Source organism: Aulonocara sp. 'chitande type north' Nkhata Bay, linkage group LG9 (assembly GCF_057382095.1).
Source record: "Aulonocara sp. 'chitande type north' Nkhata Bay isolate Kocher_YH1m ecotype deep benthic linkage group LG9, A_spYH_male_GT1.1, whole genome shotgun sequence".
Taxonomy (NCBI): domain Eukaryota; kingdom Metazoa; phylum Chordata; class Actinopteri; order Cichliformes; family Cichlidae; genus Aulonocara; species Aulonocara sp. 'chitande type north' Nkhata Bay.
In genome coordinates, this window is record NC_141352.1 from 8,393,405 (window position 1) to 8,409,561 (window position 16,157).

At 44.6% G+C, this 16,157-nt stretch overlaps 1 protein-coding gene across 1 annotated transcript; it reads right to left on the reverse strand.

The window, feature by feature from the left end:
• Positions 1-195: 195 nt before the first annotated feature.
• On the reverse strand, positions 196-15,497 carry LOC147321559 (protein NLRC3-like). The gene is made up of 5 exons (XM_086305517.1): positions 15,373-15,497; positions 14,635-14,742; positions 6,988-7,223; positions 4,816-6,607; positions 196-382 (listed from the first exon to the last, which is right to left on the reverse strand). Exons 1-5 carry the CDS (start codon positions 15,495-15,497, stop codon positions 196-198), a joined length of 2,448 nt encoding a protein of 815 aa, XP_086161643.1.
• Positions 15,498-16,157: the final 660 nt, after the last annotated feature.

Here is a 16,157-nt window from a genome sequence, read left to right on the forward strand (position 1 = left end):
AATCTCTTTTCATATCTTTAAGTTCTACTTGGAGCCAAAAGGAAAAACATATGTTTGGTCACTAAGAAAGACATAAAATTTTTTAGATGCACTGAAATGTCTTCAGATTTGTGTTACGGAAAATCATGAACATTTTAAAAATAAATATTGTTTCATATTATCTGAAATATACAAACAAACAAAAAACAGCTGAAGTCAGTGAACTGACCTCAGAGTCTTCAGCTGACAGTTTGGACTCTCCAGTCCAGCTGAGAGCAGTTTCACCCCTGAATCCTCCAGGTTGTTTTTACTCATGTCCAGCTCTGTTAGATGAGAGGGGTTAGACTTCAGAGCTGAGGCCACAACCTCACAGTGAGCGTCTGAGAGTACACAATGAGTCAGTCTGTGATTAGAGAATATATAAATGAGTTATTGTAAACGCACAAGACATATGACAACAAAACTTTCTGCCACCATAATCTAATGAACATCTGCTCTTTACATCTATGGTTCAACTCTGATCATGTTCAGGTGTTTGACACGAGACACAAGAATGATTCTGTTATTTTCTAATGTTTATACAAAGCAAGAGTCCAATATTGTCTAATGTTTTCAGAGTTTGCTCACTGCCAGTTAGTTCAGGAATAAATAAGGGTACATTGAATTCAACTCCCTTTCTTTTTCAGCAGATCGGTATATCATGACTGCTATTCCGATGCTGGTACTATTTGTGCTTAGCTGTCCTGGTTAAATGCATAAACACTACTATATCTCTGTAAGTACAGTGCATTTTCTTTCCACACAAAGTTGTAAATACACAAATTTCAAAGCAGAAGATAATTTAACATACACCATATTGCTAAAAGTATTCACTCATCCATCCAAATCATTGACTTCAAGTATTCCAATTACTTCCATGGCCACTAGTGATGGGATTTCCGGCTCTTTTTAGAGAACCGGCTCTTTCGGCTCGGCTCACTAAAAAGAGCCGGCTCTTTCGGCTCCGAACCGGCTCTTCAGGTTGTTTTGTTGCTTTAATTTATTTATTATTAACAACAATATAAAATTATGCACAAAAGGAATTACTAATGTAACAAAAAAGTGGTTTTATTTATATATGTTTATATATAAATATATGCGGTGGCCCCTAGAGACAAAACACGTACAAACTCCAAAAAGCACATACAAACTCCAAAACACATTTCTAGCATGAACTGAACTTCCAAAACAGAGCTACCTAGATCACTTAAATTACACAATTGAAAGCATGAAAGCATATGTGTATTGTTTGTGTATATATACACAAGCATTCATATATAGTCAAATAATTTAAAAATTTTCTCTGTCATATGGACCTGCATGAATAAACTTTCTGAATCCTTTATCATCCGCAACTGAAAATAGTTGTGGATGATTACTATACCTTTCTAATGTGACGCGATAAGGAGCCGGCTCGCGTTGTTCACGTCAAAGAGCCGGTTCTAAGAGCCATTTCGTTCACGACTGACCCATCACTAATGGCCACAGGTGTATAAAGTCCAGCACCCAGGCATGCGTACTGCTACTACAAATATTTGTGAAAGAATAGGTTCTTCTCAGGAGCTCTGTGAATTCCAGGTATTGTGATTATAATTCCAATGTGTGGTGATTGAATGCCACCTGATGAGCAAGTCCAATTGTGAAAATTTCTCACTAAGTGAAAGCATTTGGGAATGTAGTCAAATCAGCCACAGAGTATAGACTACATAAAATCCAAGAGCAGGGTTAAGGAATGCTGAAACGCATAGTGCAGGTCGCCAACTTTCTGCAGTCAATCACTGCAGACCTCCAAACTTCATGTGGCCTTCAAAATAGCTCAAAAACACAGCTAAGAGAGCTTCATGGAATTGTTTTTCATGGCTGAGCAAATGCATCTAAGATGCAGTGTTGTAAAGTACTCTGCTATTGGACTCTCAAGCAATATAGACGAATCACGCGTATCCATCCGGCAGTCCAATGGATAAGTCTGGGTTTGGTGGTTGCCAGGTAAACAGTACTTGTCTGACTACAATGTGCCAAGTTTAAAGTTTGGTGGAGGGGGGTTATGGGCTCAGAGCCTTAGTTCCAGTAAGCTTAAGCATGCCAAGACATTTTGGAGAATTTCATTCTTCCAGCATTGTGGGAACAGTTTGGTAATGGCCCCATTCTGTACTCACAGTGCACGCCAGTGCACAAAGTAAGGTCCATAAAGACATGAATGAGCAAGTTTGGTATGGAAGACATTGACTGGCCTGCACAAATTTCTGACCTTAACCTTAAAGAACATGTTTGGGATGAATTAGAGTGCAGACTGGGAGCCAGGCCTTCTTGTCCAACATCAGTGTCTAACAAATGTGCTTCTGTGGAAGAATGGTCAAAAATTCCCATAAACACACTGCTAAGCCTTGTGGAAAGCCTTCTTAGAAGAGTTAAAGCAATTATACCTGCAAAGGTCTTGCTGACATTATATTAAACCCTATGGGTTAAGGATGCCAGTCAAGTTCATATGCATTTGAAGTGAATACTTTTGGCAATATAGTATAATAATAATAATAATAATAATAATAATAATAATAATAATAATAATAATAATAATAATAATAATAATAATAATGGATTGGATTTATATAGCGCTTTTCAAGGCATACATACATACAGGCACAAGCTCTGGCTATGAACTAATTTTATGATAACTAATATTAGCTATCATATTGTGATCCACAAACTGTAAGGAGTGGATCTCAGAGAATTTCTTCTCTGATCTGTTAGCTGATTTCAAGAACACTTGACTCTCCAAATACACTTAGAATTTGTTAATCTCCACCGGACAGTGCAATATGTTAATGCTTCTGTCAGTAGAAATTTAATAACCGTTCACTGTCTTTGAGAATATTGGGTCAACCAATTACTTACTTACAATTAAGTCGACTGACATGAACCAAGCTATCTCAAGTGAGGTTCAAGCTAGTGCATGTTACTAGCTTGTTCATGTATATCACTAAAAAGAAAAACTCATCTTTATTTTGATGCTGAACTTTCCAACTCTCCTGGAATAATTTATTGTACAACATCACTCGATTGGCTAGCACATGAAAAGTTGCACTTCAAGAGCACTAAAGTATTAAACACATACATGTCAGTCATCCCTTAGTGTGTGTCTGCAATTAGTCTTTGAGATGGTAAAGCTATAACATGTGCGGTGTCAGTAAAGATGTTTCATTCATTTGTTGATTTGTGAAGCTAAAGGAAGGCTTTTTTTTTGAATTATGGGCATATTTTTATGAACTAGCAAATGGTGATAGAATGTACACATCTAGCAAATGGCAATTGGTGGATCAAAAAAAAAACTAGCAGAAATTAATCATCAGGTATTTAGTCTGCATGGGAGTTTGCCCAACCAGTCTACGTGTGCTTTGTGAACTTGGAGAAAGCATTCGGGGGGTCCTGTGGGGGGGTGCTCTGGGAGCATGGGGTGTCTGGCCCATTGCTACGGGCCATTCAGTCCTTATACGACCTTTGCAAGAGCTTGGTCTGCATAGCCGGCAATAAGTCGGACTTGTTCCTGGTGGGTGATGGGCTCCGCCAGGGCTGCCCTTTGTCACCGATTCTGTTCATAATTTGTATGGACAGACTTTCTAGGCGCAGCCAAGTGGCGGAAGACTTTCACTTCTCTGCTTTTTGCAGATGATGTGGTCCTGTTGGCTTCATCAGGTGATGGCCTCCAGCTCGCCTTGAAACGGTTCACAGCCGAGTGTGAAGCGGTGGGAACGAGAATCAGCACCTCCAAATCTGAGGCCATGGTCCTCAGCCAGAAAAGGTTGGAGTGCCCACTCCGGGTCAAGGACGAGACCCTGCCCCAAGTGGAGGAGTTTAAGTATCTCGGGGTCTTGTTCACGAGTGACGGGAGAAGGGAGCAGGAGATTGACAGACGGATTGGTGCAGCAGCTGCAGTGATGCGGACGCTGTGGTGAAGAGAGAGCTGGGTGTAAAAGCAGAGCTCTCAATTTACCGGTCTATCTACGTCCCTACCCTCACCCATGACCACGAGCTGTGGGTAGTGACCGAAAGAACGAGATCGCGAATACAAGCGACGGAAATGGGCTTCCTCCGAAGGGTGGCTGGCCTCTCCCTTAGAGATAGGGTGAGAAGTTCAGCCATTCGGGAGAGGCTCAGAGTAGAGCCACTGCTCCTCCACATCGAAAGGAGCCAGTTGAGGTGGTTCGGGTATCTGACAAGGATGCCTCCTGGCCACCTCTTGGGCGATGATTTCCGGGCATGTCCCACCGGGAGGAGGCCCTGGGGCAGACCCAGGACACGCTGGAGAGATTATGTCTCTCGGCTGGCCTAGGAACGCCTTGGTGTTCCCCTGGATAAGCTGGAGGAGGTGGCTGGGGAGAGGGAGGTCTGGACTTCTCTGCTTGGGCTGCTGCCCCCGCGACCCGACCCTGGATAAGCGGAAGAAAATGAATGGATGGATGGATGGATATTTAGTCTACAGGCAGAGCTTATGGAAACTTTTGCATTTAAGTTAAAATTATCTCCTGTAAACTGAGCAGCACAGCCATCATTAATTTCCATTACCAAGGTACAAGGTGTAGTAGGTCTAGTTGTAGTGTTCCATAACTCTGACCCCATTGTTTTTTAAATGGCGTGATAGAACTTTTTCAGTGTCCAAATACAAAAGTATATAAAATAATTAATGACCAATATCTAAAATACAAAGCTAAAAATAATAAGAAGAATAATTTCGTGTTACATGAAAAACTAAAACCACAAATCAACAATGAAGAATAATACTGAATAATGACTTGGTCTCACCGAGCCTTTCTGCAATTCCTCACAACTGGAAAAAGTCTCAGTCGCCCATCCAATGATGCTTTGAACTTGTTTAGGTCTAACTCATCCAGAACCTCCTCTGACATCTGCAGCATGAAGGCCAGAGCTGAGCAGTGGATCTCAGAGAGTTTCTTTTCTGATCTGTTAGCTGACTTCAAGAATACTTGGATCTCCTGATGTACTGAGAGGTCGTTCATCTCTACCAGACAGTGGAAGATGTTGATGCTTCTGTCAGGAGAAATTTCATCACTGTTCATCTCCTTAAGATTGTTAATGACTCTCTGAATGGTTCCTGGACTGCTCTCTGTCTGACCCAGCAGACCTCCTAAGAGTCTCTGGTTGGACTCCAGAGAGAGGCCATGAAGGAAGCGGACAAACAGGTCCAGGTGGCCATTTTTACTCTGGAGGGATTTTTCCATGGCTCGTTTAAGGAAATCATCCAGAGATGACCCACTGTACTTTTCTCCAAGGAAGGCTTCCAGCACCTCTGTCTTCCTGTTGGTGAGACAGTGGAACATGTATACTGCAGCCAGAAACTCCTGAATGCTCAGATGAACAAAGCAGTAGACTGGTTTCTGGAAGATCACACAGTCTCTTTTGAAGATCTCTGTACAAACTCCTGAGTACACAGAGGCCTCTGTCACATCCAGACCACACTGCTCCAGGTCTTCTTGGTAGAACATGATGTTTCCTTTCTCCAGATGTTCAAACGCCAGCCTCCCCAGCTTCAGAAGAACTTCCCTGTCAACCTCCGTCAGCTCCTGAAGACTCGTCTCATGTCCATCATGGTACTTGTTCTTCTTCCTCTTTGTCTGAACCAGCAGGAAGTGTGAGTACATGTCAGTCAGGGTCTTGGGCAGCTCTCCTCTCTGCTCTGTAGTCAACATGTGCTCCAGAACTGTAGCAGTGATCCAGCAGAAGACTGGGATTCTACACATGATGTGGAGGCTCCTGGATGTCTTCATGTGGGAGATGATTCTGCTGGACAGGTCTTCATCACTGAATCTCCTCCTGAAGTACTCCTCCTTCTGGGCGTCGGTGAAGCCTCGTACTTCTGTTAGCCTGTCAACACATGTAGGAGGGATCTGATTGGCTGCTGCGGGTCGGGAAGTTATCCAGACGAGAGCCGAGGGAAGCAGATTCCCGTGGATGAGGTTTGTCAGCAGCTGGCTGACTGATGACTTCTGTGTGACATCAGACAGCAGCTTCCTGTTGGTGAAATCCAATGAAAGTCTGCTTTCATCCAGGCCGTCAAAGATGAACAAAAGCTGAGAGACAGCCAGCTTCTCTGCTGAGACCTTCTGTAATGTTGGATGGAAAACATGGAGCAGCTCCAGAAGACTGTACTGCTCATCTCTGATCAGGTTCAGCTCCCTGAATGAAAGCAGAACCACCACACTGACATGTTGGTTCTCCAAGCCCTCTGCCCAGTCCAGAGTGAACTTCTGCACTGAGAAGGTTTTTCCAACACCAGCCACGCCGTTGGTCAGAACCACTCTGATGGGTCTCTGTTGGTCAGGTAAGGCTTTAAAGATGTCCTGGCACCTGATTGGAGCGTCATGGAGGGCGTCCATCTTGGAAGCTGTCTCCAGCTGCCTCACCTCATGTTGGGTATGAACCTCTTCACTCTGTCCCTCTGTGATGTAGAGCTCAGTGTAGATCCTGTTGAGGAGAGTTCTACTTCCTGTTTCATCACTTCCTTCAGTCACACGTTCACATCTTCTCCTCAGACTGATCTTATGTTCATCTAAAACCTCCTGCAGACCAACATCTGCTGAAAGAAAGAAAAACAATGAGACTAAAGAGAAAGAAAACTCTTCAATGTCTGAACAACACAAGAAGTCCAGTTTTCAGAATTGAGTTCATCAATTCAATTAAATTTTATTTTATTTATACAGCGCCAAATCCCAACAACAGTCACCTCAAGGCGCTTTATATTGTACAGTAGATCCTGCAATAATAGATACAGAGAAAAACCCAACACCATATGACCCCTTATGAGCAAGCGCTTTGGCGACAGTGGGAAGGAAAAACTCCCTTTTAACAGGAAGAAACCTCCGACAGAACCAGGCTCAGGGAGGGGCGGGGCCATCTGCTGTGATTGGTTGGGGTGAGAGAAGGAAAGGGAAACAGCAGACAGATATTCAGTCTTACTTTGTACACAGCTGCTCTGACTGGCTGTCTGCAGTCCAGCTCTGGTTCTGGATCTTTCTCCACACTGGGGACAGGATGAGTCTCCTGATGAAGCAGACTGGTCCCAGTATGAGGAGATGCACTGTCTGCAGAACCAGTGTCCACAGCTGGTAGAGACTGGATCCTTCAGGACATCCTGACACAAAGCACAGCAGGACAGCTGCTCCTCCTCACAAACACCGCTCCTCTTCCTCTCTCTGTGAACACATTTCTTTATCACTAAAATTATGGTCACAGAGAATAATAAAAATTGAGCTACTTTTCACAACAGAGTATTCATCAAGCTGATTTTTGGTTATACAGTGCCAAGACAGGATAAAGACATGCTGTGGAAAAGAGACAGAGATTAATAACAAGTATGATTCAGTCCAGAGAGGTCTGTTAACACATAGTGAGTGAGAAAGGTGACTGAAGAAGAAACTCAATGCATCATGGGAATCCCCCGGCAGTCTACACCTATTGCAGCATAACTAAGGGAGGATTCAGGGTCACCTGGCCCAGCCCTAACTATATGCTTTAGCAAAAAGGAAAGTTTTAAGCCTAATCTTGAAAGTAGAGATAGTGTCTGTCTCCTGAATCCAAACTGGAAGCTGGTTCCACAGAAGAGGGGCCTGAAAACTGAAGGCTCTGCCTCCCATTCTACTTTTAAATACTCTAGGAACAACAAGTAGGCCTGCAGAGCGAGAGCGAAGTGCTCTAATAGGGTGATATGGTACTACAAGGTCATTAAGATAAGATGGGGCCTGATTATTTAAGACCTTGTATGTGAGGATCAGCATTTTGAATTCAGTATATAGTCTTTACTGTTTTACATATACATTTTAGTTCGCCTAATAGTACCTGATAGTAGCAGTTCTCTTACTTCCTGTCATTAGGCCACCAAAACTGGTGGGGATCACCAGTAGAAGACCATGAAGACATTTAAAGAGATTTGTCATAGATAGAGTGGCACAGTTATGTGTGTGTTTAGTTAGTTAGTTTGTTTGCTTGTTTTAATCAATTTTAAATCATGCTTTTTATTTGTTTTTGTTTCTAATGTCTCTGTAAAGCACTTTGAATCACCTTGTTGTTGAATTGTGCTATACAAATAAATTTGCCTTGCCTTGCCTTGTCTTAAACAGAGCATTTTATAATCTGCTACTCCTGCTCCATCCTGGAAAAATCTTCTATTCCATTTTTGTTAAGAAATCTCTTCCATAAAAAGCAGACTTACTCAAGGCTAGAATTGCCCCAATGGAAGAACTCCACATGACTACTCAGCTTAAACTACCTACAAAAACCGTAAACTTCACATTCTACTGCACAGACTGTTTAGTATTAAAGCATAATAATAACCAACCACAGACAACCATTGCAAAGTAAAAATATCTTAAACTACAAGAACTATCTCAAGAAAGCTTTAAGGAAAAGTAATGGACTGAACAAGCAATACATGAACACAGCTGTTGCTATTATAGAAAATAATGGTGCAGGAGGGGGGAAACCTCTCAGCAGACACCATGGTGGGCAGTTGGGACAAAGACATAACTGTTGGATTTTCTCAATGGACAGATTTGATAAATACATAATCACTACAGCTCCCACCCCCCAACCCACTTATCCATACAGTCTAGACTGGGCCGGTCTCTTTCTGTCATGGTCTCCGTGCCTGCCCGGTCGGCCCCACAAGGCTACAATTGCTGTTTCTGTTCTCTCCCTCTCTGCCTGGGCGGAGCTCACTGTGGGCTCCTGCCCTTGGCCCACACACACACCTGACAACACTCACCCATCATCACCGGGAGCACTATTTGAGGCTGGAACACAGATCCTCTCGTCGCTGGATGATTGTACCCCTAACGTTAGTGTTCTCACAGCTCTTGTGCTTCATATTCGTGATTTGTGATTAGTTGGTGACCTGCCTTCTCGTCTGCCTCAGATCTCCCCCCCCCCCCCCCCCCCGGGACCTGCGACCTCCCTGCTGCGGGAACGTGTGTGAGTGTGAGCGAAGAAGACGTGAGCGAGTTACCCTGTGATTCAGAATCAATCAGAATCAGAATCAGAATACTTTATTGATCCCTGGGGGAAATTATTTTTTGTTACAGTGCTCCATTTTAAACCAACATTAAGACAAGACAGACAATACGCTAACTAAGAATAGTACAATATATACATATATATACATACATACATACATAAGTCACTTATAAATAAATATTTGGAAAAGAAACATGTGTAGCTGTAGCAGCAAACAGTGTGTTAAGTGGATGCGTTGTACAGGGAGCCACAGGCAGGAAAGATTTCCTGTGTCGTTCAGTGGTGCATTATGGGTAATCTCAGTCTCTCACTGAACGAGCTCCTGTGACTGACCAACATGTCATGGAGTGGGTGGGAGGTGTTATCCAACATTGTCTTTATCTTGGACAGCATCCGCCTCTCCGACACCACCTTGAGGGAGTCCAGCTCCATCCCCACAACATTGCTGGCCTTACGGATCAGTTTATTAAGTCTGTTGGCATCTGCGACCCTCAGCCTGCTCCCCCAGCATGCAACAGCATAGAGGATCGCACTGGCCACCACAGACTCATAGAAAATCCTCAGCATTTTCTGGCAGATGTTGAAGGACCTCAGTCGCCTCAAAAAATAGAGACGACTCTGGCCCTTCCTGTAAAGTGCTGTGGTGTTTTTAGCCCAGTCCAGTTTATTGTCAATGTGTACTCCAAGGTATTTATAGTCCTCCACAATGTCAACACTGACCCCCTGGATTGAAACAGGGGTCAAGTGTTTCCTGGTCTTCCTGAAGTCCACGATCAGTTCCTTGGTCTTTGCCACGTTGAGCTGCAGATGATTCTGCTCACACCACGTGACAAAGGAGTCGACCACAGCCCGGTACTCTGTCTCATCATCCCTGCTGATGCATCCAACCACCGCAGAGTCATCAGAAAACTTCTGAAGATGGAGGTCTCTGTGCAGTGGCTGAAGTCTGTGGTGTAGAGGGTGAAGAGGAAGGGGGAGAGGACAGTCCCCTGTGGTGCCCCTGTGTTGCTGATCACCTTGTCAGACACACACTGTGGGAGACGTACATATTGTGGTCTTCCTGTCAGGTAATCAACAATCCAGGACACCAGAGAAGCATCCACCTGCATCGCTGCTAACTTATCACCCAGGAGGGTCGGCCTGATGGTGTTGAAAGCACTGGAAAAGTCAAAAAACATGACCCTCACAGTGCTCGCCGGCTGGTCCAGATGGGTGTAGACACGATTGAGCAGGTAGATGATGGCGTCCTCTGTTCCGAGACGAGGCTGATAAGCGAACTGAAGGGGATCCAGATGTGGTCTTACTATGGGTCGCAGCTGGTCCAGGATGAGCCTTTCCAGGGTCTTCATGATGTGGGAGGTCAGTGCCACGGGCCTGTAATCCTGGGGGCCACTGGGACGAGGCGTCTTTGGTACAGGGACGAGGCATGATGTCTTCCACATCACCGGGACCCTCTGCAGACTCAGACTCAGCATAAACAGTTTATGAAAGACTCCACACAGCTGGGGGGCACAGGCCTTGAGGACAAGGGGACTCACTCCGTCTGGTCCAGCAGACTTGCCTGAGTGAAGTCTCCTCATTTGCATCTCAACCTGGTATTGAGTGAAGGTGATGGGTGGGGGAGGGGTGTCAGGAATCTCACAGGAGGCAACATGTGAAGAGAGAGGCTGGCACAGTGGTGTGGCTCTGGATTCCAGGCTGACTGCAGGTGAGGTTGTGGGGGTGGGAGCAGACACTGTGGTGTCGAATCTATTGAAAAACAGATTCAACTCGTCGGCTCTATTCTCACCTCCCTCAGCTCCCCTGCTGTTGGTTGGCCTGAATCCAGTGATGGTCTTCATGCCCCTCCACACCTCTCTCATGCTGTTCTGCTGGAGTTTCCACTCCAGCTTCCTCCTGTAATTGTCCTTAGCCTCTCTGATCTTGTCCTTTAGTAACACCTGGACCTTCCTCACCTCCTCTTTGTTGCCCCCTCTGAAAGCCCTCTTCTTGTTGTTGAGGAGGGCTTTGATGTCCTTAGTCACCCACGGCTTGTTATTTGGGTAACAATGAACAGTCTGAGCTGGAACAATGGAGTCGGTGCAGAAAGTTATGTAGCCTGTGATACACTCAGTAAGCCCATTGATGTCCTCGGCGTGAGGCTCACAGAGTGTTTCCCAGTCGGTCACCTCGAAACAGCCCTGTAGTTCCGCTATTGCCTCCTCTGACCACCTCCTGACAGTCCTGGTGGTCACAGGTTCCCTCCTCACAATTGGCACATAGCGGGGGGTGAGGTGAATCAGGTTATGATCTGACCTACCAAGTGGGGGGAGGGAGGAGGAGCTGTATGCATCCTTGACGTTAGCATACAGTAAGTCTAAAGTTTTCTCTCCCCTGGTGGGACAGTCCACATATTGTTTGAATGTTGGTAGTGTATTGTCCAGTGATACATGGTTGAAGTCACCCGAGATCACAATAAAGGCACTCGGGTGCTGAGTCTGTAGCCGAGCTATGGCAGAGTGGATAGTGTCACATGCAGCTGTGGGGTTAGCAGAGGGAGGAACATAAACAGCCACCAAGATGACGTGAGAGAATTCCCTGGGTAAATAATACGGCCTGAGTCCAACAGCACACAGTTCAGTGTCCGGGCAACAAATCCTTTCTTTGATTGTTATGTTGGCAGGGTTACACCACCGGTTGTTAACTAAAACAGCAAGCCCACCTCCTTTACGCTTACCGCTAGCGATGCTGTCCCTGTCCGCCCGAACAGTGTGGAAGCCTTCCACGGAAGCATTCTCATCGGGAATGACCTGGTGCAGCCATGATTCGGTGAAACACATCAGGCTACACTCTCGGTATTCCCTCTGACTCCGTACCAGTGCTGAGAGCTCATCGATTTTAATTGCCAACGATCGCACATTTCCCATCACGATAGACGGCAGACACGGTTTAAACCTCCTCCTCGCTTCGAGCCTCCGCTGTCTCACCGTCACCTTTTTTCTTCTCTTCTGTCCTTGACCTCTGCATCCCCGATGTGTTTTCCTCCAAATTTCAGCTGGTACTTCTGCGGGCACTTCTGCGGGCCTGGCCAGCGAGCCGGCCGGCATCAGGGCGATCAGCTGATCTCTGGAGTAAACAGTCCGTGCGTGTAGGAGATGTGCCACGGTCCCGTTCCTTGATAAACGTAACAGTTCCACGGCCACCAGAAGAACAAAAACTCTCTCAATCCACATGATTGAGTAAGAGATAGAAAACGGAGGAAAATACAAGTCAGAAAAAAAAAAGAATACGTAAGAAAAAAGAGCTAAACTAGGAGAAAAGCAGGAGCGACTGTAACAGGCTGCACGCTGGTTGGCGCATGCGCACTTGGAGTTTTGGATCCCTTCACTGTACATATATTGCACTGGCACTGTAAATAAACTACACCTTGGAGATACCTTACCGCTCTGCGTTTGAATCCCTGTACCAGATCGTGACACTTTCTCTTAGTAACTTACATGCTTTTCTTGTCTAAATGCCTGATTGTCCACTATAGCAACACATGTTGCACTATGAAACACAGACGCTGTTGCAAGACATTAAATCATATCTAATATTTCAGAGTCTAGAGACTATGTCCCTATTGCATTCAAATGGAATAGAGCCAGACTGCTGGAACAGACAAGCAGATGGCATTTTAATATTTTTCAAAGAAACAGAATTTGACAGTTGCATGAAACTATGAATAAATCGACATATTTACTCACTGCGCACCACTGCCCAGTATCCTGCTAGCTAACGTTGAATTGTTGGAGAACAAACTAGACGATCTGAGGGCAAGAGTCACCTTCCAACGAGACATGAGGGACTGCAACATTCTGTGCTTCACTGAGACATGGCTGACCCCCAACGTGGTGGATCGGGCAGAAATTCCATCGGAGTCACTCTCTGTGCTCCGCGCGGACAGAACGGCAGAGTCAAACAAAACCAAAGGTGGAGAAGTGTGTTTCATGGTAAACAGAAAGTGGTGCGACGTCAGGAGCATATCTACTCTCTTCAGCGGCTGCTCGCCACATCTGGAATACCTGAGCATGAACTGTTGCCCTTTTTACCTGTCCCGCGAGTTCACCTCGTTAATCGCCACAGTGGTCTACATCCCACCCCAGGTGAACACAGGTATGGCTCTGTCTGAACTACATGATGTGCTGAGTGCGTTTCAAAACAAGGACCCGCAGGAGACTTTAATAAAGCAAACCTTGGACATCTCATGCCGAACTTTTATCAACATGTCATGTGTCCGATGAGGGGAGACAGAATCTTGGACAATTGCTACACAATTGCTAACAACTGCCTGACAATAGAGACCAGCAATCAGCATCGCAGAGCATGACGTCAGAGCTGTGCTGAGGAGAGTGAGCGCAAGGAAAGCAGCAGGACCAGATGGCATCACCGGCCGTCTGCTGCACTGCTGTGCTGACCAGCTAGCAGGTGTGTTCACTTTGATTTTCAACGAGTCCCTGGCGAAGTCTGTGGTCCCCATATGCTTCAAGAGATCCACCATCATCCCTGTGCCCAAGAACAGCAAGCCCTCATGCCTGAACGACTACCGGCCAGTTGCACTGACCTCAGTAGTAATGAAGGTGTTCGAGAGGCTGTTGAAGAACATCATCTCCTCCTCCATCCCAGACACCACAGATCCGCTCCAGTTCGCCTACCAACCCAACAAATCCACGGAGGACGCCACATCCTGCACACCACCCTCAGCCACGTGGACAAGAAACAGGGTAACTATGTGTGAATGCTGTTTGTTGATTACAGTTCAGCGTTTAACACAATAGTGCCCTGCAGACTGTTCACAAAGCTGAGGGATCTGGGACTCAACAGCCGTCTGTGTGCATGGGTGTTAGACTTCCTCACTGGCAGAACTCAGGTGGTGAGGGTGGGTAGGTGTGTCTCTGACAGCATCGCCATCAACACAGGAGCACCTCAGGGATGTGTCCTCTCACCACTGCTCTACTCCCTCTACACTTCAGACTGTGTGGCCACCCACGGCTCCAACACCATTGTGAAGTTTGCTGACGACACAGTGGTGTTGGGTGCCATCTCCACCAACGATGAGGCGGCCTACATGGATGAAGTGAAGAATCTGGCATTGAGGTGCCAGGACAACCACCTCCAGCTGAACGTTGGCAAGACCATTTCATGCCTGATCCTTCTGACTTCATTGCGGCACAAGCCACTTTAACACCCCACTCACACAATGTACATTTTGAACTGTAAATTTCCAGATTTTTTTATTCTATTTAACTTAATGTATATAATTTACTCACTTATTGCGCATAATGTCCTCTTTGTATATATCTACTTACTTACTGTATATAATGTTTTTCTCTCTCTATTTTGCACAGTCGAGGAGCGGCAGCTGATGCAGACCTTGTTAATCCAGGGGATGGGGACTAGCTTTGGGAACCCTTACTGGATGAACAAACCTTGATTTTTACTTGTTAGTTGATGTCAGCAGGTCACACTTACACAAAACTGAAAATGGGAATTGCAATCAGTGCATTGCTACTATTAGTATAATGTATGCCTCTTCATCACTACAGATTTGATTAAATGTTCAGGTCAGGTTCTTACTTTGTGTGTAGTGGTCCAGGTTCTTCTCTGAAGTCTGGGGGTTTACCAATGGACCGGTCACTCTTCTGAGACAGAAAGCTGATCCCTGAAGCCTGTGACCTCTGACTTCTGCAAACAAAGATATGTTTATTCATATGTCATCAGACATTAATAAATTCTCAGTTGAAAGTCATTTAAATTGGTCTAAATTGCAGTTCTCACCATACTTGAATTTTTAACTTAATACCAATACCCAGTAAAATACTTTAGATACCACTGGGGCAGTGTGCATAGCTCATGGCAAAGAAGTAATTTCTTGAAAAGGTGAAGTTTTTAATTGTCAACTCTTTTTACCAGTTCTACATCAGATATAAAAATACAAGCATTTAAGATAAAATTTTATTTATTTTACAAACTATTTCAATCATTCATTACATAAAGGTGACATTAATGTAAAGGTATAATATAGTGCGAAGTCTACTAATAAGCAAAATGTAACAAGAAACAACACAATACCCAACACATCTCAGTAATTCAAATACTGTAGAAGTTAAAATGATAACATGGATAACGTGCATTATTAGTTATGCTAAAATAAAGCAGAACAATGAGCTGCTCTGTGAAACACACTGAATAGCTCATTTTTTAAATCCAAGTCAGCTGATAGAGGCTCAGCCAATCTGTGACTAAACTGGATGAGCAGTTAAGAACTGGATGGATTGGATATTCCTGGAGACGAGTTACTAGCAGTGATTTTACTCTGTGTCTGAGGGTCCAGCTTCATCGGTGAAGTCTGTAGGTTGTTGTTTGGACCGGTCACTCTTCACAGGCAGACGGCAGAGTCCTGCAGACTTCGCTTTGTCCTCCTCTTCCTCGATCATCATCTTATGGACTTCAATCAGTCTGAGAGGCACAGACACGCAGTGAGTTCACAGTAATTGAGTTTTGGATTTTCTTTGTATTGTAGCTCTGACATGACCACATTAAACTGATATTTCACACCACATGCTCATACTGTCTGCTTTATCATTTAAATCATTGGCTGCCCGCTGCCCTCCTTGTCTGCCGTCTACAACTCCCGTTGTCTTAGTAGGGCCAGAAACATTTTAAAGGACACTACCCACCCCGGCTACAATCTTTTCAACCTACTGCCCTCTGGCAGGCGCTTTAGCTTCCTCCCCAAAAGCCATCACCATACTCAACTCAAAATATCTGAAATATCATCAATTCTCTGACTGTCTGTCTCTGTCAGCACTGTACTATGTATTTATATTTATAGTAAATGTATAGTTACATTATTGTATAGTTTTTATAATGTGCTATAAGCACATGTGCACTTTTATAGAGCTGTTTCTAATCTCGTTGCACTATGTATAGTGACAATAAAGGCTTTCAATTCAATTCAATTTATGTTGGTGGGACTATTTGAACCCACCCATCTTTACTTATAATACAGGTTTCTAATAATTCATGTGAAATCTAAATACTGTGTGCCAACATGATTTATTATATAGATTTGATCAAATTTGTGGATAGGCCTTTAT

What these genes read in the sequence shown, in the direction of transcription:
- LOC147321559 (XM_086305517.1), bottom strand. Translation starts at nt 15,497, where the DNA reads ATGATGATCGAGGAAGAGGAGGACAAAGCGAAGTCTGCAGGACTCTGC. An exon ending in GCTGGACCCTCAGACACAGA is followed by an intron (nt 14,743 to 15,372) that starts GTAAAATCACTG and finishes CTTTGTTTGCAG; the next exon opens with AAGTCAGAGGTCACAGGCTT. An exon ending in AGGAATTGCAGAAAGGCTCG is followed by an intron (nt 383 to 4,815) that starts GTGAGACCAAGT and finishes CTCTAATCACAG; the next exon opens with ACTGACTCATTGTGTACTCT.